This window comes from Psammomys obesus, unplaced genomic scaffold, assembly GCF_907164565.1.
Source record: "Psammomys obesus unplaced genomic scaffold, mPsaObe1.curated_primary_1811, whole genome shotgun sequence".
NCBI classification, from domain to species: Eukaryota; Metazoa; Chordata; class Mammalia; order Rodentia; family Muridae; genus Psammomys; species Psammomys obesus.
The window spans coordinates 11,090,312-11,114,150 of NW_026593286.1; the positions used below are offsets into that span (position 1 = coordinate 11,090,312).

The following is a 23,839-nucleotide window of genomic DNA, read 5'->3' on the forward strand; positions in this document are numbered from 1 at the left end:
CTGTGTGTTCGTATGTGGTGTGGCATGCATGTATTCGTGTGTGCGTGTGTGAGTGCATGTGTGTGTCTCTGTGTGTGTGACAAGCATGGTTGCAGGAGTAATTGTGCCATTTCTTAGGTATGGAAGTCAAAGACAATTCTGAGAGTTCATTCTTTCCTGTCACCTTTTGGGACCTGGGAGTCAAATTCATGTACAAGTTCTTTTACCTTCTGAGCTGAATTGATAGCCTAAAATTCTGTTTTGATAGCTGCATACAATGCAGTAACAAACCATGAGGCGCGCCCGTGATCATGTCTCTCAATTCACTCTATGGATGTATACTCAGTTGAATAAAGAATAACTATGCACATGGTCTAGTCTTTTTCTGAAACACATATGCACATGCGTGCGTGCATGCGTGCACGCACATGTGGACACAAGCAGGCACACACAGAACTCACTTAGAGCATTGTAACCAGTCAGTGCTTATGTAACTAAGAAGATCTCTTGGATTCTATGTGCTGTTCTTTTTCTTTATAATTCTTTATTTTATTATTAATTACACTTTATTCACTTTGTATCCCCCCAATAAGCCCCTCCCTCCTCCCCTCCCGATTCCACCCTCCCTCTCCCTTCTTCATGCATGCCCCTCCCCAAGTCCACTGGTAGGGGAGGTCCTCCTCTCCTTCCTTCTGATCTTAGTCTACCAGTTCTCATCAAAAGTGGCTGCATTGTCATATTCTGTGGCTGGTAAGGCTGCTCCCCCCTCAGGGGGAGGTGATCAAACAGCAGGCCAATCAGATTATGTCAGAGGCAGTCCCTCTTCCCATTACTAGGTAAACCACTTGGACACTAAACTGCCATGGGCTACATCTGTGCAGGGGTTCTAGGTTATCTCCATGAATAGTCCTTGGTTGGAGTATGAGTCTCTGGGAGGTTCCCTGTGTTCAAATTTTCTGGTTCTGTTGCTCTCCTTGTGGAGTTCCTGTTCTCTCCAGATCTTACTATTTCTCACTTCTTACATAAGATTCCATGCACTCTGCCTAACAGTTGGCCATAAATCTCAGCATCTGCTTTGATAGTCAGCAGGGCAGAGGCTTTCATGGGCCTTCTGTGGCAGGTTCCTAGGTTGTTTCCTGTTTTCTTCTACTTCTGATGTCCAACCTCTTTGCCTTTCAGGATGGGGATTGAGCGTTTTAGTCAGGGTCCTCTCTCTTGATTAGCTTCTTTAGATGTACAGTTTTTAGTAGTTTTAGCCTATGTTATATGTCTATATGAGTGAGTATATACTGTGTGTGTCTTTCTGCTTCTGGGACAGCTCACGCAGGATGATCCTTTCTAGGTACCACCATTTACCTGCAAATTTCATGATTTCCTTATTTTTCATTGCTGAGTAATACTCCATTGTGTAGATGTACCACAATTTCTGCATCCATTCTTCAGTTGAGGGGCATCTGGGCTGTTTCCAGCTTCTGGCTATTACAGATAAAGCTGCTACAAACATGGTTGAGCAAATGTCCTTATTGTGTACTTGAGCCTCTTTTGGATATATGCCTAGGAGTGGTATGGCTGGATCTTGAGGAAGTGCTATTCCTTAGTTGTCTGAGAAAGTGCCAGATTTTTCTCCAGAGTGGTTGTACAAGTTTACATTCCCACCAGCAGTGGAGGAGGGTTTCCCTTTCTCCACAACCTCTCCAGCATGTGTTGTCACTTGAGTTTTTCATCTTGGCCATTCTCATGGGTGTAAGGTGAAATCTCAGGATCATTTTGATTTGCATTTCCCTGATGGCTAATGTCATTGAGTATCTCTTTAAGTGTTTCTCTGCCATTTGATATTCCTCTACAGAGAATTCTCTGTTTAGCTCTGTTCCTCATTTTTTTAATTGGATTACTTGGTTTGCTGCTTTTAAGCTTCTGTAGTTCTTTATATATACTGGATATTTGCTGTTCTTTCCAAAGAAAACATTCTGTCTTAATCTCAGGATGAAAACCAAAAGAGCTTTCAGGTGAAGTTGAAAGGGATTCAAATAGTATCAGTCTATCAGCGACTTCACATGGGCTTCATGCCAGACATTTCCATGCATTTTTAAAGTTCTTAATGACATAGACAATGAGATTTCCTTTTATCTTAGATTTGGATGAGAGCAGAGTTCTATAATTCCTTCAAGTCATTGCCATCAACACGTTATTTTATTAATCTTGCTGCCCAACATGGTTTTCCTCACTGAAGGTAAAAAGCTATACATGTTCATTACAGTTTGGCAGGAATTATTGTCACAGTCCTCAGTCCCATGATTCTAAGGTGTGGACCTGTCTGCTACTTGTTTAGTTGTTTGCACTTAGGATTCTTCTTGAATACAAAGGGGAGACAGGACTGTCTTTGAGTTATAGCATCAGGGTGTTCATCAGAAGAGTTTTCCTATCTCTTCAGCATCATCAAGGGTGACAAATACCTCATCGTTTTCAGGAAGAAAGCATCTTCCTGGCAAATCAATGGATGCAAATTCCATTTTCAAAGCCAGGTTTCTTGGAATCCATCCTGAAGTCACAGTTTTCTGCTGCTCAGAACAATGTGACTCCATTACTCCACAGCTCCTTCCCGTCTCTCCAGGCTTTTTGGAAAAAAACCTCTCTAAATATCTGTGCCATTTTCCCAATTTCCAAGAAGGCGATTGGAGTGAGTGAGAACGGCAGCTGCAGACAAGCTTATGAGCCGTGGCTTTGGTGCATGGAGTGAGAGCTCTGGAGCGCTCAGTCTCCCAGAGGACAGCACATAGCTCCTGCCTGGCTGCTCCCCTCCTGCTGTCCTTTGTCTTTCTTTTGTCTCATTTTGATGTTTATCCAAATTCTGGTCAGTGAAGACCCATCTCAAATTCACCTTCTCATAGGAAACATTCCTCCATTGTTCCAGGCTGATGGTTTTCTTTGCTTTGGTGGAAAGACCTCTTTAATATTCAAGAATCCGCAAGGGTAACCCTAACATTTATAGACAATTCATTGTCTATAATGAATGTCTACACTCAGTGTATTAATATTTGCCTCAATCAATCCTTGTCTTTAATTCTTAAAATTTTAAAAATTTAAAAATTTTTCTGTTTAATTTATATATATATGTAATTTATTTATTTGCTTGTGAGCCTAGCTTTTATCATCTGAGATATATTTACAGACATTGTCTTTAATGCTGAAAAATCTTTCATGCTAGATACTATTATCATCCATCTTTTATAAACAAATTTTAGGAAGATGGAAGAGTCTGCCCACTGTCATCATCACAATGCTAAACAGAATCAGGACTGAAATCCTTACTGGCTGGTCATCCAACTTCTGTGGCCGACTACTGTATTAAGTTTATGTGTATTTAAAATTAATACAGAATTCACCCCACAGATGTGGCTTACAAAAAAAATAGAATATTCTGATTTTTAAAATGAAATTCGATGTCCGTCTTGTTTCATTTCTTTGAAATTGGGACTCGTTTTGGAAACAGAAGGAAGACTCAGATGTAACGAGAGAGCATATGTCATCCTGGCAATGACTGTTAAAACGCCTACAACTGTCCTGCAGAGGCCACCATACAATATTGCCCCTCCAGCTTCTAGCTCACTCTGCTTACCACCGCACAGTCCCCCGTGCGGTACAAAGAGCAATTTGAAGCACCAAATTCCATATTCCGGAGGTCAAGAGAATAATAATGTATAGGCCTCAGTGAAAGCTGGAGGCAAATTTTTCCCCACCCACTCTACCTGTCCATTCAGAGGCCTGGACATTTTGGCAAGGTTCCATGAAAGACTAGAGTGCTATGTTCACTATTCATGATCATCCGGACCTTCTGTCTTCTGTGATATTCTCTGTCCCTGTCAGACCATGTAGAGTAGTGGTTTTCAACCTTCTGAATGCTGTGACCCTTTAATACAGTTCCTCATGTTGTGGAGACCTCAAACATAAAATTATTTTTGTTTTTACTTCATAATTGTAATTTTGCTACTGTTATGAATTGTAATGTAACTATCTGTGCTTTCTGATGGTCTTAGATAACCGCTGTGAAGGGGCATTTGACCGTAAGGGGATCGCGACCCACAGGCTGAGAACCACTGATCTACATCTCTCTCATCTCTATTCTTTCTCTCATGGCTTTCCTAAATCACTGTGGTTTCTGGAAAACAGACTAAGAGGCTGTTGTGTTTGCTGCACTTCCGCTTTCTTTGGATGGTTTTGTGCTGTATGATCAGAACCCATGACTCCATCTAGCAATCATGCTTGACATTATGAACTGGAAAACACATACAGACAACCCTCAGGTCATATGCAACTGGAGGAAGGGAATCATTTGACTCAATGCTTTCTGACGGCTGAGCTATGCTTAAACATTGGGAGCCTTCACATAATCAAAACTGCATCTGGACATTTTGGATGCTCATTAGCAGATTCTTGGTAGCTTCTGTCTTCTTGACATGATTTGTTATTTCTAAGTCACCCGCATGCTTATCGTTGACTCCTGGGGTTCATCAGCTTGAAATGGCTTTTCCTTCTCACCCAGAAGTATGTTTCCATTTCTGTGTTTCCAAGAAATGTGGAAATACATAGGAAACACTAAAAGCCTTCATACTTCAAGGAAATGATAAAAATAATTTCCTCTGTGAGACTGATACCTATGTTTGTTGACCTGCCTCATGTGTGAGCAAAATCATGTTGGTTTAGAGAAAGAAAACGCTCCTGCTGCAGTTGCTAATGTGCCTGTCTCTCCTCCTACCATCTCAGCTGCCATCACATCTCTGACCTATCCCATTACAGATCCATTCTGAAAGTGCTTCAGTCAGGCCATCCTGACAACACCAAGCCGGAAACACCACCAGCTTCAGGTCATCTGTCCCATGTGCAACACTGTCCTTTACTCAACTGATGAGAACAATGGCTCTTGGGAAGATCTGAGAGCTCTGTGTGTCCTATTTAACCCATCATCATTTTTGAGGTCTTTATCTTTTTATTTTCTCAGAAGGACTTTTATATGAAAACAGTATGTAATCATGAAAATAATATATTTGGTTAGTCAAATTAATGTATTACCAGCAATTCTGTACCGTAAAGAAACAGAATAAGATTCTGGAGAGCAGAGACTATAGCATACAGTCTGCTGTACATATGTGTGAATGTGTGTGTATCCCCAGAAATGGCATTAGATACAAGCTGTGGAAACTGTGACTAACTGATGGGGTCTGAGATTTTGTTAATTCCATATTTACTTGTATAACTTCACCCACATTCCCCCTTAGTTTCATGAGTATATGGGTCCCTGTTCTCCACTGCTTTCAGAAATCACTCTCTGGGGATTTTCTGACTCACTAAACAACAGTGGTTTAATAAACTACTGCAGCAACCAGTGGCAATGTTAATTAGAACTGGGATCTCCTGACAAGTTTTCTTTACTTCAGCAATTCCTCCTTTCCTCAACAGGGCTGTTAAGAACAGCCATTCCATGGAGCTAAACTACTTTGGGTAAAGCAATAGTTTATGGGAATGTGTGTGTGTGGAAACACCTATGGCTGTAGGTGTATATATGTGAGTGTGTGCCCGTTAGGGGCACTTCAAAGTACCAGAGAAAGAACACTGATGCTAAAGAGAGAAATGTGTACATAGAACATGCTTCCTCCCCATGTGAGATATGGTGTCACTGATAACTATGCAACTGAGGAAGGAGGATTGTGGATTATCATTCTAGCATTTCTTGCAAAGCATTAGTGGCCCAACGACTCAACAACCTGAAGAAAGTAATGAAGTGTGCAGAAGGAGGGACAGTTAGTATTGGCTTGTTTTCTTCTCTTTCAAAACAGCAAGTCCAGAATGTCCTTCTCATGCAGCTACTTTCCTGTTATGGACCCAGGCCCTCTCTGTGGGAAGGTAAGCTTCAGGTGGTGGCTAGCTTGCTTAAAACATTGAGGGGGTGAATGGGATGTGGTTTCTCTGCAAGCCTTCACCGATGGAACTATGGTGCTTTTCAGCACATATCTGGCACATTTAAACTCTTGCTGTTCCAAAAAAAGTAAAGCATAAAATACATAAGAGACACCTTTTCCGCTTTTGCATTTGTTTTGCAAAAAACAAACAAAGAAAAAGAGTGGAAGGGAAGACTAAACTCTTGTATGGAAAGTAGCAATTTTTGAATCACACTTTCACATGCAGAACCCGGAGGAGTGCTGCCACTAAATTTGTGTCTTTGCATGTGCTTCCTCATTGTGTTTGTTTGTTCTTGAGCAATGGTCTCATTTGTGTAGGAGTGGTTGGCCCAGAACTTGCAATGTAGGCCAGTCTGGCATTCAACTAACAGAGATGTCACCTGTCTCTGTCTCCCAAGTGCTGGGATTAAATGCATGTGCCACCATCTTCTATATTTTGTAATTTTTAAATTATGAAACTAATTTTTGACAAAGCCCCTTTTTCTACTATATATGTATGTTTCAGAATCCACAATAGAGGGCATCAGGGATCAAAAATACATTTGCATTCCCTATGATCACTAGATAATTTCCTGCGCTGTCATAAGACTCAGAAGAACAGGCTTAGAAGGATGCAAACCAAAGTAGATGTTTCGGGAGCCTGAGGTAGAAGAACAAGGAAAATTGGTACAAAATTTGCTTAAGCTCTGATCTTATTAGGAAGGCATGTCAGAGTGTTAAAGAGCATAAGGCATGTGTTTGCCAGTCTCTGTGCAACTTGCTGTTGAGAGTGTAAGCATTCACCGTAGAATTCTTTTGTTTCCTCTCACAGCCTGGGTTGCTTAAAGCGCTAACTTACAGACGCCCTGGATCCTAACTCAATTTCCTTCTCTTTCATGTCTCTTCTCTTCCTCATGTGTTATGGCTCACACAGTCTATGCTTGAAACAGTTCCTCAGGCCTCTAGTCCAGGACTGAAGTTCTGCTTAATCTCATTAGAGATAACCCGTTATCTCTACTAGATGTAAACTCTCTCCTTTACTGAGGGGAGAAAGGTTCTTGCTCCCTTAGGGAAGGCCCTTTCCAGTCCGGAGTTGGTCTCAAAAGTTGTCTTCCCAGTTGTAACCAATTAGATGAAAATGAGAAAGTCTCCTGGGGCATAATGTCCCAAACTTCAGTTTTTAGCCCACGGCTATGAAAAAAAAATATTATTAAGGAAAGCAGAGCAGAATACTGAGTGGGATAGACATGAGGATGCCATCATGAGGAAATGATGGCATCCAGGAACATATGTAGAGACCTGTAGAGACGCATCTCCAGTCTCAGGGCCAAAGGCACTAGTGAAGCCCAATGTTCTATGGTAGAAGCATTTCCAGTGAATACATAGGGTCCTTTAGATGCTCATCTACAGTAGTAGATACGCTAAACTAATTTTTTTTTTTCTTTTGCATCCTGAAGATTTTCAGCTTTCATCAGAAAGTATGCCGTTTTCTCTCCCCTCATTCTGGTGAGCCCCTAGAAATTACTGTCTTATCTACCATAACACACAATTCTTCCTTCCAAAGTCAGAGTCTCCCATGAAGAATTAACTGATTTATATTTCACATTTAATTTATATATCAACTTGACTGAGCTAAGGGATCTACACATAATTGGTAAAGTTGTTTTTGAGTGTATCTGTAAGGAAGTTTCTGCAAGGGATGAATCTTTGAATCAGAGAAAATCACCCTCAAAATGTGAGTAAGCTCCATGCCATCCAGGGAAGGTCTAAAAAGAGAAGGACAGATCCCAGATCCCTTCTTTTTTCCTTGAGCTGGGGTATCCATCCTTTCCTAGCTTTGGACATTACAGATTTTTTTTTTTTAAACCTCTGGGCTCAGACTGTGGTTTGTACCATCGACACCGTGTTTGAACCGCAACTACTCCATGGCCTCTTTTTTTTTTTTTTTTTTTTTGACAGAATGAATAGGTAGTCCAAACTTCACTTCTAGTTGTTATTTCAGCGTGCCTTGACACAAGCAAATTTAAGGGGAAAGAGTTTATTTTAGCTCACAGTGCCAGGTTAGCAGGGACTCAAAGTGACTAGTGATATCCACAATCAAGAGAGAATGAATGCATGCGTGCTGTCTGCCTGGCTCACTGATCTACTCCTAAACGGCTCAGGGCTCAAATCAAGAGAAAGGGTTACTCACAGAAGTCTGAGTTCTCCCACACCAACCAATAGAGTCTGCTGAATGTGTAGGAGTTTTCTCCTGCCAATTTTCAACTTGTGATTTACGATGAGTTCCTCACAGTGTACAGGGGATGGCTTCACCATCAAGCTTTATAGTATTCTCAATCTGGAAAGCCATGGCTAGGTCTTGTCCTAGAAACCTCCCTCCCCAAGGACAAAGATCATAGACCCTCCAATGTTTTAACATAGCTATGTCAGGGAGTATATGGTTTAAATGTGTGTAAATTGCTTTTCTAGATGAGTATCAAATTCGAAAACAATATTAAAGGGCTGGCCTTTTCTTAAGAGCCCTAGTACTCTTCTGGAACAGAAATCTGGAAACTACAGGATCTTCCTTGATTATTCACTGTTTATTTTGATCGACAGCACTCTGTGAGTCCAACGTGTAGATGAATCATATCAAAGCAAACATATGCCCCTTTAAAAATGATGTTTAATAATACTTATGTGTTCCCCATGCAGGATTATATTGCACATTTTAATCTCAAGATGTGAAATTGAAACGTACATTCATGTTCTTTTTGAATTTGAGAATCCATGCCATGTCGCATGCCTCTGCGACTAGAAACTGTGATGAGACACTGTTTCTCTTCCTTGTGCCATCAGATCATTGTTGCTATAATTCAATTCTGTCCTCAGATGTACGTCTCTTCAAATTCTACCAGTTTCCATTAAAAAAAAAAAGACCACAAGCAACAAATTGAAAATTTTTCATAAATGGAAGTGGCTTGAGTTAAGTAGTCATTTTGAAAGGCAGTAGAAAGGTTTTCCAAGTGTAGACTACTGATGGCAGAGCTTCAAGAAGCTTCCCTTCAGCAGCCATATCTACGAGAGTAGCTGTACAATGGCATACAGCATGGGACTATTCCTTCATGTATGTTTTGGGGTGAGGGTCTGAATGGAGGCAGACTGATCTGGGGTGATGATTCCCTAAGTAATGAGCAGACTTACAAAGCCATATGGAAAAACAGGGTCCTGCTTACCTGAACTGTGGTTTCCGGCCAACAAGGTGGGGCTCACAGAGCATCTGCCCATTCTGCTGGTGACCACTGGCGGACCCGGTGTTCCATCCCATTCTTGAGCTTTCACTGGCTCTCTGGAGGAAGACGCTCCATGATGACCTCGCTCTTTGCCGTCCAACTTTGGTAATGGCTCCGTGCTGTGACTTCGAACTTTTAGCTCCTCCGTGGATTCTGTGTATTAATAAAATTACTTGTGATTTAAGAATTAAATCACCTATGTTGTATGTCTATATGAGTGAGTATATACCGTGTGTGTCTTTTTGCTTCTGGGACAACTCACTCAGGATGATCCTTTCCAGGTCCCACCATTTACCTGCAAATTTCATGATTTCCTTATTTTTCATTGCTGAGTAATATTCCATTGTATAGATGTACCACAATTTCTGCATCCATTCTTCAGTTGAGGGGAGTCTGGGTTGTTTCCAGCTTCTGGCTATTACAAATAAAGCTGCTACAAACATGGTTGAGCAAATGTCCTTTTTGTGTACTTAAGTCTCTTTTTTGGCCTACTCTTTGATTACCTCCCCCTGAGGGGGGAGCAGCCTTACCAGGCCACAGAAGAGGACAATGCAGCCACTTTTGATGAGAACTGATAGACTAAGATCAGAAAGGAGAGGAGAATCTCCCCTATCAGTAGACTTGGGGAGGGGCATGCATGTAGAAAGTGGAGGGAGGGTGGGGTCCTGAGGGGAGGAGGGAGGAGCTTATGGGGGGATACAAAATGAATAAAGTGTAATTAATAAAAAATAAAAAAGTTAAAAAAAAAGAATTAAATCACCCCTAAACTAAGTTCAGAAACATGGGATGTCTTACAAGTCTAAAGTACTTGTAAGATATTGTTGAAAACAGGGTTGTTTTGCAACTGGCATTAAATATGTAACAGAGAAATGAGTCCCATGGGAGGTTTTTTTTTTTTTTTTTTGTTTTGTTTTGTTTTGTTTTGTCTGTTTGTTTGTCCATGCTGTGGGTATATCAGTATTACTAGTAAGAAAACAGTTTTATTTTATTTTATTTTGACACAGAATATCTCAATGAATCTTGAGTCTTGTCTATTAAGTACCCCCTTTTTAATATTTAAAGAATTCTCTTAAGGAGCATGTTGCATTCCTTCCTACTTCTTTCTTTCTTTTCTTTTCTTTCTTTCTTTCTTTCTTTCTTTCTTTCTTTCTTTCTTTCTTTCTTCTTTCTTATAGTAGACCTATTTCAGCTTTTTCTTTTCTTTTTTTTTTTAAATTTATTCACTTTGTATCCTAGCTGTAGACCCTTCCCACATCCCCTTCCAACTCACCCTTCCTCCCTCTTCTCCTCCAATGCTCCTCTCATAGTCCTCCTCCCCATGGACAGGGGAGATCCTCGTTGCCTTCCATCTGACCCTGGGCTATCAGGTCTCATCAGGACTGGCTGCATTGTCTTCCTCTGTGGCCTGGTAAAGGCGCTCTCCACTCAGGGTGAGGTAATCCAAGAGTCAGCCACTGACTTCATGTCAGAGACAGTCCCTGTTTCCATTACTAGGGTACCTACTTGCACACTGAGCTGCCATGGACTACATCTGAGCATCAGATGTAATCTACATCATTATCTCGATGAATGGTCCTTGGTTGGAATGTCAGCCTCAGAAAGACCCCTGTGCCCACATTTTTGGTTCTGTTGCTCTCCTTGTGGAGCTCCTGTCCCCTCTAAGTCTTTCACCTCCCCCTTCTTTCTGTCATCTTTGCTTTACTCTATTGTGGCATGAATTCAACCCAACCATTCTCTAGTACTGATTTTGCAAAGAAAATATAATAGATTCTATTACTTAAAATATTTAACACAATTCATAATGATTGGCAAATCTTTTCAGTTTTTTTTCACAATTTATTTATTATATATCCTGATTGAAGTCCTCTCCCTAAGCTCCTCCCAGTCCCACCTTCCCTTCCTTTTCCTCTCCCATCCCCTTCCCCTAGTTCATGGAAAGGGGGAGTTCTCCTCCTTTGCCATCTGCCCATAGCTTGTCAAGTCTCATTAGGACTGCTTGGATCCTCTTCCTCTGTGGCCTGGTAAGGCCTCATCACGAGAGGCAAGTGATCAAAGAGCTGGCAACTTAGTTCATGACAGAGGCAGCCCCTGCTCCCCTTACTAGGAAACCCACTTGGAAACAGAGCTGCCAATTGACTACATCTGAGCAGGGGGTCTAGGTCCTCACCGTGTATAATCCCTTGATTGGTAAATCTTCTACCACTAGCTTTTATGTATTCAATTGTTTGGGTTTCATAGGTCCTTCTTTTTATTTTTGCATTTTGTTCTACATTAAACCCCTTTTCTGTGTTATGTGTAATTTTCGTTTTCTACACATCCCTTATACACTGGTCATCTCTGAGACACTAGCTGAGACACTGTCCTCAGTTACTATATACTCTTTTGTAAGTTTTTTATTCTTCCTGATTCAACAAAAATTCATTTAATTCTTAATAATTTCCCAAACTCTTCATCAAAAGGTGAGACCTTTCTCCTTGCTTTTAGGTTCATTATCTAGAGGATGCCTCATCAATACACACACTTAACCCTCCTGGTACTGTACAGACATTTCTTACTCAGCTGATGGCTCTTCCTGTCTATCCATCCATCCATGCCAAGAGATTGTCTGTCCTTGTCCATAACTGCTAAACTTCAAATTCAAATCTGTCACTCGAAAGAGTCTACTGACTGTTTCTGAGCCTTTTTTCTCACCCTTCTCTGCTTGGTATTAAGCCTACTTCGACAACCCTAGTTCTAGCTCTAATTATTTCTCTTGAATTATTACAACTGGTTTCCTTGACTTTGTCTTTAGCACCTGAGGTACAAGTCACAGCATCCATTTACAATGTAAATGTGATCTGTCATAAAGTGTTACTGACAAGAATAATTGAGAAGTCTCCTGCTCAAAAACCAATAACTGATTTCCTATTAAGAGTTTCTGCCATATTGGCCTTTCCTCTCTTCCTACAGTGTCCTGATAATCATAGCACCCAGGAAACAATGTCAAATGGTCACAGCTTCTAGTCACCTTCCTCTACTCCTGAGGAAAACAATGTTTGCTTCTACAACTTCAAAGGCTGCCCTCTCCCCTCCCCATTCTGACTACCCTTAAATCTCGTCTTTGGTCTAGCTGAACAAATAAATTCATGCACAATGACTCCACTTCAATTTTTGGGTTTGTTTGTTTGTTTGTTTTAGCTTTATCACCTCCAGAATCATACTTTCTAGTCATCTGTTTTTTTTAAATACCATATTTCTTCTTTGCCCCCAAACCCCAAATTCTTGAAAGCCACATGCTTGGATTTTTCTTTTCTTAGAACTGTTTCCCCTAGCAGCAAGCATCCTGTTTAATAAATATTTAACTTAATTTACATAGCAGGATTTTTTAACTCTTTCTGCTATGTTTAAGAAATACAGTATTTCTAACAGAACCAGAGAATCAAGTGACAATGAATGTACTAAAAGTGTCCAGAAGTTGGTAGTGATTTTTTTAATGTGATCATTTGATAATAATACATAAAATTCATCAAATTATAAGTGTAAGTCACATACAGATTTTTTATAAACAGTAACAATTAAAAAATGTTTTGTTTTTTTTTCTGCCTGTTATTTAGCTTCAAATGTTCATTGGCTTTGAACAGGGTTAAACACAAATGTCATGTTTGGTTTTTCATGATCTTGCTATGGGAAAAAGACCAGGTTTCTTTGTGTTGAGCAGCAATGGTCAGGGTTCTGAGGGCCTCACGGGGCTCCACTTGGCAGTGCAAGCAAGCAGTAATTATAGATAGAAAGGGGAAGTGGTAGACAGAAATAGACAACTTGGTTATAGGGCCTGATATGAACATGCTGTGTAGTGGCAGCTCACGACTGGCTGAAGTGACCCGTTAATACTCTGCTGTTTGTACACGGGGTCGCTGTTCAGTGAGGATGCAGTTTGTTTACACACGAGTTAGATTAGAGGCAAGCACCTGTGGACGAGATTTAATTTCACATTTTTTAACCATGTTGCTTTCTCATTCCTCCGCCTGCTGTGAGTCTCTGCCAAATGAAAGCTTTGAATAAACAGCCTTTCGGTTCATATCGGTCTGTTCTTTTCTTTTCACCCTAATCTAGCCCCTTCCAGCTCCAAGATACCACACAGCTATGTAAATACAAGAATTGCATTTTACAATCGCGGAGGGTAGTCGGATCCAGTAGCAATATCAGAAAGAGTTCAGGTCTCCAAAGACACCTGTTAGAAAGTTAGGTCACAGTTACACTGAACTCAAGTGTAAGAAGTCAAAATATTTTTAATGATAACATAGTTAATGATAGTCATTAGGACAAGATCATTTAACCAACACTTGCTCTTCTATGCCCTGAAACAAAAGGAACAAAATCAGCACCAGACAAGATCAACATAGGCCATTACCAAGCTGTTTATTCTGTCTCAAACGAAATGTAACTCTGGCTTCTGAATGTCAGGGCCTCAAATCTAAGAGCCCATCTGTTTCACCTGAACTTCTCTTCCACAGTTTAACCCAACTACTCCAATCCTTATGCTGTGATCTGCGCATGAAATAAGAGCTGCCTTCTTCCCTCATTTCTTTTCTTCCTCTCTCCCCTTCTCTCTGCCACCTGCTCTCTAAAAACTTGTCACAAATACTAGAGACTCTGGAGTCGGAACTAGCCCAAATAAATATAAACAAGTGGCTAAAAACTGCAAATTTAAGGTTTCATCCAATACTGTTGTAGACATTTTAAATATGAAAGGAAACAATTTGTGTGAAGGCGTCTCAGACAAAGTCAGCGTCTTTGTTCTTATTCAAATCACTCTACTATCTCAGTGGAGTGTCATGGAGACCTAGAGCCTCAACTATTTGAAAGCTCACTACAGCTTCAGAAACAAAGAGGAACATTATTTTTCTTCTTTGTGTCTTTCTCTGTTTGTAATTGCCAAGAGTCCGTTTCAGAGAATGTTGACAGGTGTATTCAGAGAAACTTGAACAAAAGAAGTGAAGAGTCTGTGCTGTTCAGGATTAAATGTATGTACCTTCATATATGCCTTTCAATTAGAAGGCAGAGACAAAATATTAGTAAGACAATCATAAGAGTATTATTCTTGAGCTTTTATTTTGTAATAAATCTGCTTCCCATGTTCATATTCAAGAACTGCTTTCAAAATCTGTAAGTTTTCTTATTAAAATACAGAACTTTTCAAAATAACTGTCAAAAAGAGACATGGAAAGTAGAAACCTGAACTAAAACTTATAGCACTAAGGCAATTGAAATAACAGCTATAGAATTAAAAGATAATGCAGGCTTGAAGTTGCCACCTTCTATAGCCTGGCGGGCCTCCAGTGGAAGGAGGGGGCCACCAACCCACCCATAAAACCTTGGACCCAAAATTTGTCCTGCCTACAAGAAGTATAGGGATAAAGAGGGAGCAGAAACTGAGAGAATGGCCAAACAATGACTGGTTCAGTTTGAGACTTACTCCATGGGAGAGAGACAAACCCTGACACAATTAATGATACTCTGCTATGCTTACAGACAGGAGTCTAGCATAACTATATTCTAGAGGCTTCATCCATTACCTGAAGGAAACAGATGCAGAGATCCACAGTCAAAAAAATAAAAATAATAATAATAATAAAGAGTTCAGGAAATCTTGTGGAAGAGTGAGAGGAAGGGTAGAAGGACCTGGAGGGGTCAAGGACAAGAAGACAAACTGAGTAAACCAACCTGGGCCCATTGGGGCTCACAGAGTCTGAGTAACTAACCAGAGAGAATGCACTGGCTGGATCTAGACCACCTTCACATATGTAGCAGATGTGAAGCTTGTTCATATGGGTCCCAGAACAACTGGAATGGGGCTTGTCTCTGACTCTGTTTTCTGCCTTGGGATCTCTGTCTCCTAGCTGGGTTGCCTTGTCTGGCTTCAGTGGAAAAATGAGTTTCGTCCTTCTACGACTTGATGTGCCAGGTTGGGTTGGTACCCATGGGATGGTTGGGGTGGTGTTCTTCTAGGATGAGACGGGGAGAGAGATGGGGGGAAGGGATGTAAGAGTAGAACTGGGAGAAGAGGGAGGGAGCTATGATCAGGATGTATATCGATGAAATAAATTAATGGAATATTGAAGGTTCAAAGAAATCTGTTCAGAACATAAAGACAGTTACTTTTATCCAAATATCTTGATGTCTTTTAAGGCCAATTGAATTTAGTAACATAGATTGTTCACAAGATCCTTTTTATATACTACGTGGAAACTTTCTACAAATTCGCAGTGGAATCAGTGCTCACAGTGGTAGCTCCTATTTGTAGAAAATTAATAAACTGTGTTCTACATACCCCTCTCATTCAAGGAATAACTGTGCTAATGCTAACTGTATAATTGGAAAAGAATAGATACTTACTTTTTATATTTCAGTAGCCTGAAAGTCCAAGACTGGAAGGCTCACAACTAGTGAGGGACTTTCTCATGTCATCATGCCTTGAAGGGAAAGCAAACAAGGAAGAAAGAGAAAGGGACAGAAAAAGAGAAGGAGAAATATATAGCAAGAAGGGATGGGAGGGCAATGAGGGAAGAGGAAAGGACAAAGATAGAAATAGAAAGACAAAGAGAAGCAGACTCATTCTTTTATAAGAAACACCCTAACAAGATAATTAACTCATTCCTGTGACAATTGATCATCTATAGCAGAGATGTTCTCAAGGTTTTATCCATCATTACTACTGACTGAGGATTTAGTAAAAGACATATGCCACCAATCACAGCAGGATGTTTGTTTCTGAAGCAATTTAGAACTAGCTTCTTCCTTCCTTCCTTCCTTCCTTCCTTCCTTCCTTCCTTCCTTCCTTCCTTCCTTCCTTCCTTCCTTCCTGTCTTTTTAGGTAAACACCTTGGTGATGCCATAGTGAAGCTATCTATTTCCCATTGGTCATGTCTTCCTTATAAAACAGATGAACTCTCATTCTCTCTCTGACCCTACCTTGAACTCTAATTACATGTTATTGTGTCTTTCAAAACAGTGCTGTGTGGAGCTGAGACAGTTTACCTTCGAGTCTAGACAAACATGAGGTTTTTTTGTGACCTTCTGTCATCTCATTTCCTGAATCTCTAGGGGGGAATATGGCAAAAGCTCTCCTGTCCCCACAATCAAAGGGAAGGACAGGTCAGGGGTAAATTTTTATTTCTCATTGTTCCTCCACTCTTGCATGAACCTTGTCATTTGCAGTCAGTTTAGACATTCAAGAAATGCCTTCTCGTCAAATACATATACAGAAAGAGAGTAACAGGTCAGATCTGATAGTTGTAAATAAATCAGGAAGGCCAAATTTATTTTTTAATGAGATACACAAGAAGAGGCACACTGAAACAGTTTAGTTTGCACCAAACCATAATGAGGGTTTTTTTTGTTTTGTTTTGTTTTATGTGCTGTTTGTTTGTTTGTTTGTTGAAGATGGGGCCTAATGTATCAAAGTGCTGCTCATCATCTTGCTATGTAGACATGAACGTTGAAATTCTGATTTTCCCATCTTCACCTCTCAAGTACTGAGATTACAATTGGGCACCATATCAATCTGGGACATTAACCCTGTTTGTCATGTATGCTACGTGAGCACACCATCAGTTGAACCCCTCTCCTATCCCACTTCTAACCAACTGAAGCAGTAACAACTCCTCAAAGCAACTATGCAACTCGGTAATGCTCACAAACTGGCAGTTGGCAACAATCTCCTTGAGAACCCAGGGACTCCTGGCACACTGGAGCTCTGCTGCTGACTTGGAAATCAACTCATCCTTTTCCTTTGGGTGCAATAAAATCAATTTAACAATTATATTTACTTTCCCAGGAAATCTTTCTTATTCTTCCACTTTGGACCATGATTGTTCTTAAGAAATTTCTTCAGCTGTACAAGCAGGTGATCGAAGCCTGTGACAGTGATAGAGACATAACTACCAAGTCACTTCTATTTAAAGATCATCCACCAAGATCCCCAAGCAGCACTGAGGTACCTCACTATTACGTAAAGCTTGCATCAAGAAAGCCTAGCAGTGCAGCCCAGAGAGGCAATACACTGGACAGATGCCACTTACAATTGCCTTTGTATGTTATGAAAGCTAAGATCCCTGGGCAGAGGCTACTCACAACATCTGCTGGCCTCTGTCCCTGGGTATGAACTTCCTCCATCTCTCCAGAACTCCATGTAGTAAAGGAGAATGACAGAACCATGCCCTAGGTAGTAAAACATGAGGAAGTGGTGACTGCCTCTTTCCAGTGGTACTCACATATCCAAAACATGCTCAAGTATACAACAAGGACATTTACTCAATCATGTTCATAGCAGCTTAATTTGTTATAGCCAGAATCTGGAAAAAAACACAGATGTCCCTCAACTGAGGAATGGATATAGAAATTATGGTGCATTTACACAATGGAATACTATTCAGCAATTGAAAACAAGGAAATCATGAAATTTGAAGGCAAATGGTGGGAACTAGAAAAAAAATCATCCTGAGTGAGTTATCCCAGAAGCAGAAAGACACACATGATATATATACTCACTTGCAAGTGGATATTAAACATGTAAGATAAACATACTAAAATTTGTACACCTAAAGAAGCTAAGCAAGGATAAGGACCCTGGGTAAGAGGATCAATCCTCATACAGAAAAGCAAAAGGGATGGATGGGCATTGGAAGAGGGAGAAAACAGGGAACAGGACAGGAGTCTACCACAGAGGGCCATTGAAAGCAGGGTATCAAAGGAGATGCTGAGAGTCATATAGCCAAGCTTTGGGCAGAATGCAGGGAATGTTATGAAAGAAGGGGGAGATAGAAAGACCTGGAGAGGACAGGAACCCCACAAGGAGAGCAACAGAACCAAAAATTCTGGGCACAGGGCTCTTTTCTGAGACTAATACTCCAACTAAGCACCATGCATGGAGATAATGTAGAACCCCTACACAGATGAGGCCCTTGGCAGCTCAGTCTCCAAGTGGGTTCCATAGTAATGGGAACAGGAACTGTCTCTGACATGAACTCAGTGGCTGGCACTTTGATCACTTCCCCCTGATGGAGGAGCAGCCTTACCAGACCACAGAGGAAAACAATTCAGCCAGTCCTTTATCATTGTACTTGGGGAAGAGCATGGGAGGAGATGTGGGAGGGAAAGTGGGATTGAGAGAGGATGATGGAGGGGGCTACAGTGGGGACACAAAGTGAATAAACTGTAATTTATAAAAATATAAAGTTTTAAAAAATGAAAAAAACAAAAGAAAGTTCTCTCTAGCATGTCCAGGCTCTCTTCTACTGCCTAGTGGAATTTGTTAAGGCATTAAGAGCTGGCAGAGCCAACACATGGAAACCTACACATTAAAATGATCTGATAGACTAAGATCAGAAGGAAGGAGAGGAGGACCTCTCCTATCAGTGGACTTGGGGAGGAGCATGCGTGAAGAAGGGGGAGGGAGGGTAGGACTGGGATGGGAGGAGGGAGGGGCTTATGGGGAGATACAAAGTGAATAAAGTGTAATTAAAATTTTTTTAAAAAAAGAGGTCCACCTCTCAATCCATTAATTGATTATCACCTTGTCTGTGATAAAATTTTGGCCTGGCACATTTATGAACCATGGATCTGCTGTATTGAATTAAACCATGAGTTTTGAAGGTCGTGAGTTTTGTATAATTTGAACTATCCTAGCATAGACTTTTTAACATAATTAGTTAGTTCACATTTCCCCGATTCTACAAAAAAGCAGTCTAAATGTAACATTGTTGGATTTCTAACAAAAGAAAAAACTTGTAAGTATACTGACAGAAAAATTAAAGAACAAAGACATTGGATAGGTTGACAAATCTCAAAAATTTTGGCTGGCAATATGGCACTTGCAGCACAAGCCTGAAAGTTTAAGTTGGATCCTGGAAGCCCACACAAATGGGGGTAACTGATTCCCAAAAGTTATCCTCTGCCCTCTGCACACACGATACGTATATCACATATAGACATGTAGTCACACATGATCCCTGTCCCCCAACATGCACACAGAAAGCTCAGTTTTTACATATTGTTCTCCTCCTTGCTTTAACTCTAGGAAAACTACTTTATGAAATGTATAATCTTTAGTGAATTATTAAGACATATTTTAAATACCATGGCTTTAATGAACTTATACCAAACAGACAATATTTTCACTGGGATAATCACCCAGATATTTTACATATATTATGTAATGAACTTGAATGGAGCTGGTATCACACACCCACTTTTTTTATAGTTTTCTATACAATTAGCAAAAACCAATCGTGTTTGTAAGAAGTAGTTAAATATGTCTGCTTTCTGCAGTATTCAAAGTCAATATAAGATTCTAAGAAAATATTGTGCTAAAATTTTAGCCTGGAACATGCAACATTTTTGAAAAGAAAATATAGAACATTTCAACATGATAATTTAGACATAAGCTACATATTAAGGAAAGAGGAGTACTTTTTAATAAGCTAGTTTTTTTTCCCACACTTGTGTGGGCTTCTGATGATCTGTAGTTGATACTCTGCTTCGTTCTGTAACCTCTCCCCATGAACCTCAGGAAGTACCAATGACTGTATTTTAGATTTTCCAAATAAAATAATAGATTTGGAATAAAACATTCCTTCCTTCCTTCCTTCCTTTCTTTCTTGGAATAACTTCTTCTTTGGAGACTTTATTTACCACTTTCATCCTTTCTCCCACCAACACTCAAGCCATCAAAGCCATTCATGAACAGCTAGAAACAAGGTCAGATTAGCCCAGGCAGCTGCTTGAGCATCCTTGCCCTGGCCCAGATCATCACACAGGCACCAGTGGGTATCAGCCACTCAGGAGCCTGGAACTACAGATCCCAACTGCCAAAGGGAGGGCAGGCCACCTCCAACTCCACATTGATTTGTCTGGAATAAAAAAAAAAAAAAGACATTTCTAAGAGCCCTCTAAGTGTCACATGCCTGTACCTCTATGACGGTTCTGGAGAAAAGCAAAATAGCCAAGGTTTCAATAGTACCATAACTCAGCTTTAAAGTGCACGTTTAAGAACTACCTGCTTTGTTACCTCTGTTTAGACATTTTATTTTTAGTTAGTTAATTTATTTATTCACTTTACATCCCAATCATAACCTCCTCCCTCATCTCCTCTCAATTACCTCTCCCTCCCTCTCTCTCCTTTCCACCCTCCCCTACTCCTCATAAAAGTGAATCCCAACCAACCAACCCCAGAATATCAGGTCAAATCAGGTCTGAGCACTTCTTCTTGCCAGAGGGAAGTGATCAAAAGGCAGGCCACAGAGTTCTTATCAGAAACAGCATCTGTTCCCCTTACTAGGACACCCACATGACGCCCAAGTTGCTCATCATCTACATCTGTGTAAGTCAAGCACTTTGATTTTGAGAAATTAGACAGTGAACGAACATCATGACCACCATGCAAAAGGGACTTTCTAAGACAAATAAACATTTATATAAAGTAACACAGAAATCAAGTTCTGATAAGATTCATAAGCAAAGATGTTCACTGCAATGTGATTACATCATCCTCATGTTAATGATGAAGAAACCAAAGCTCACTCAGGTTTTGTTAGCAAGAAACACCTGGCTGGTGGGCAGCTAGAGGTAGATGTGTCCTCCACTGTTTGATTGCAAACAGTGCAATGTTGCCTCTAGCATACTAGTTTTTTCTAAGATCACATTTCTTCATTTCCGGCTGTGGTGTGTCTCACCATTCTAGACCACTTTTAGAGTCCTTTCCAGATCTCAAGTATAATCACGTGCATTTACACTTGACTATCACTGGCTTCATGTGTTTGACTTGAGGGAGTCGCACCCTTCCCCCCTTGACATCGCCCCATGAAGATCTGAGTTCTTACTCCTTTTCTATTGCACCTTCGTAATGGAGTGAGGGACCTGTCAAGCCATGTGTTTGTGGAAATGCCCAGCCTCTTTTTCTTCACTGCTTCTGCTGTTCCCTGGACTCAGAACTTCCCAAATGAATAGTTTCGTGATAACTTGCACATCTGTGGATGCCCTTTCCCCAGAAAGGCAGTGGTGTATGAGAATCGATGCACCGACACACAGACACATAGGAAGTGGTAAACCAAGCCCTGGGAAATGCCCAGCCATATCAAGCAGCACAGGCCAGACTTTCAATAGTCAGGTGAAAGGGCAAGGGTTCGGGAGCCACAAAGTGTTTGCTTCTGGCTGAAAATAAGCTTCACGTGGGAAAGAATGGTACCTGAGCTGGGTGAGGTGGTATTGTTGCTTTTAAAGAGAATTTTACCCAGGAGAATTAGGTAAGATAAATCAAAATGAGGGCATGTGCAGTTACCCAAGTCGGAGGCTCAGGATCTTGCCTGCTTGATCTCCGCTCTCATGAAACCCACAGAACGCTGTGTCGCTGCCTGTCATCAAGTTCTAGCATGTTCTTTGCAAAGGGTTGTGTAGTCTAGGATGCCAAGAGGTAGAGCTACTAAATATTTACTGGTGTTTCATCTTTCTAAACAACACTTAGTGTTTCTATTTAAAGCAGGTGAATTTATGGCTATCTGCAATATATATATATATATATATATATATATATATATATATATATATTTCTTTGGAATTAGGGTTCATGGGAATCTAAGTCTCTTACAGAAGTTGCATTTTTGTGCGTATCTCCCTACTAATTTCCATTGTTTTTCAAACTATGATGCTAGCCTATCCGAATGAGGTTTTCAAACAGTTGAATCATTTCTATCCATAGACAGAATGTAGGTACAGAATGGGTGGTTAAACAGAATGCTTTTAGGTACTGCCTGTAGCTACGAAACTCCCACACCCAGAGTGCAGTAGAAATGGTGCAAAATGCTGGAGAAGTAGCAAGGAGATGAACAGGTTAAAAAATACATGGCCATAATTTTGATTATTCAAAATAAATTAAAAAATATTGGCATCATTTGAAGAGGTTCTGCTTACTAGTATGATGAGAAAAACAATACAATAATTATCTGTTAAAAGGATTTCAAACAGACTGATTCGTTGATAAGAAAAACATAGGATCTTATTGATGCATCTATGTACTCTCTCTGTTTTCCTCTACTTTTAAGTGATCAAAGCCGAAGAATCCATTGAACAGGAGGAGACAAAGAAACTGACAAGGGAAAGTAAGGAAGGACCCTGGTAAAAGGTATTTTAAAAGCTAGAAGGACTTTGGTACTGGAGAGTGATTTTATATATTACAGAGATTGTAAATTACTATTATTTATGAATCCAAATCGATGTTCTTATTGCATGGGTTATTACCATATCATTTAGAAATGACCTAAATGTTCTTGGAGGATATAAAAGCAATATTAATAATGCAGAACATGAATTAATCCCTGCTATCTGGGAACTGTGTGCAGGGACTCCTCCCCTCTTGGTTCTTTGATATGGGCAGCCCCAGCCACAACATGGTAGAGTAACAGTGTTGAGGAATTGTCTTGGGAGTAATAAACACCTGAGTACCAGCTTGGACTTAGCCCCTAGTTCTTTCTCAGGCCTTGCCAAATCACTGTCCTCTTGTGAGCATCCATGTGCTTATCTGTAAATGAGGTATTTAGACTCAAGGGTCTTCAAACCCAGCATTCTAACAGTATGTGCTAGAACAGAGTTTACATTGGATACTCTGATTCCTTAACGCTTATTAGAAAGGCTTGGAGGTAGTTTTGTTTGGTTTTTGTTTTGTTTCTTAAAGCACTGCACCCTTAAGCCACAATTAAATTGAATTTCTAGAGCTGGTCTTCAGTGTGGGTGTTTTTAAAACTCTTATGTTATTTCTAATATTAAGATTCAGAGCCACTGTTTAATATTAAAGGAAATTTTTAGCACTGTTTAAAATAATTTGGGTTGTTAATTTAGCTAAGTGCTTTTCTTATAGGCGCTACCTATTTGTAGGTGAAAGTATCCTAATAATCCTCTTTTCTCAAGAGAATGGGAAAAGAAAAAGATAACATAGGTTGGTCTATTTTACAATTTTAGATTTTTTTCCTTTAGAAATGGGTATAGGAAAAGAAGAAAACCCTTGATTATTTCAAAATTAAAGATAATCTCTATCATTTATTTATTTGTTTTGTGCTATTTTATGTTTACCCCTCTAATAAGAAAAGATTAGGCTGTCAAATCTAAGAACATATAAAGGCACATAGGAATGTGGGTAGTTTCTGTTTATTTCGTTGGCTGCTTCAGCTATGGTATCTCCTAAAAGAAAAGGAGACCACCTCTGCAGGGAAACAGCTTCATTACATTCATTACAATCATTAGGAAATAAAAACGTATACGACTTAAGACAATCAAAAAATGTCTTACTTAACATTTCCCAATATTTTCAGTGTTGCATGCCTATGCACTTTTAAAAGAAAGGTCATAGTTCAATTCATTTAATTTTGAAAGAAAGGTAAGATTTTCCGCTGGTAAGTGGGAAGTGTGTGGGTAGTTGAATGCATGCACAGGTGTGATCAAATTTAATTAAGACTCAAATCATTTTAATAGACAGATGGAAGAACCTCCATCTTAAAAGAATTAGGAACATTCAAGCTCTAAAAATATTAATGCACAAGAAAAAAAATACCATGTCTATTCTTCCTGAGAGATGTGACTATGAAAATACATTCATAAACGTTCCTGAAGCAAACATCAAATGCTAAG

The 23,839-nt window shown here is 40.0% G+C and overlaps 1 protein-coding gene across 2 annotated transcripts in view; it reads right to left on the reverse strand.

Moving 5' to 3' along the window:
- Positions 1 to 23,839, reverse strand: part of Nyap2 (neuronal tyrosine-phosphorylated phosphoinositide-3-kinase adaptor 2) — a 237,756-nt gene that overhangs the window by 53,523 nt on the left and 160,394 nt on the right. For both annotated transcript variants that reach the window (XM_055616833.1, XM_055616834.1), the window contains exon 5: positions 9,128 to 9,337. In XM_055616833.1, the coding sequence (XP_055472808.1) occupies positions 9,128 to 9,337 (210 nt within the window). The remainder of the gene's footprint in view (positions 1 to 9,127; positions 9,338 to 23,839) is intronic.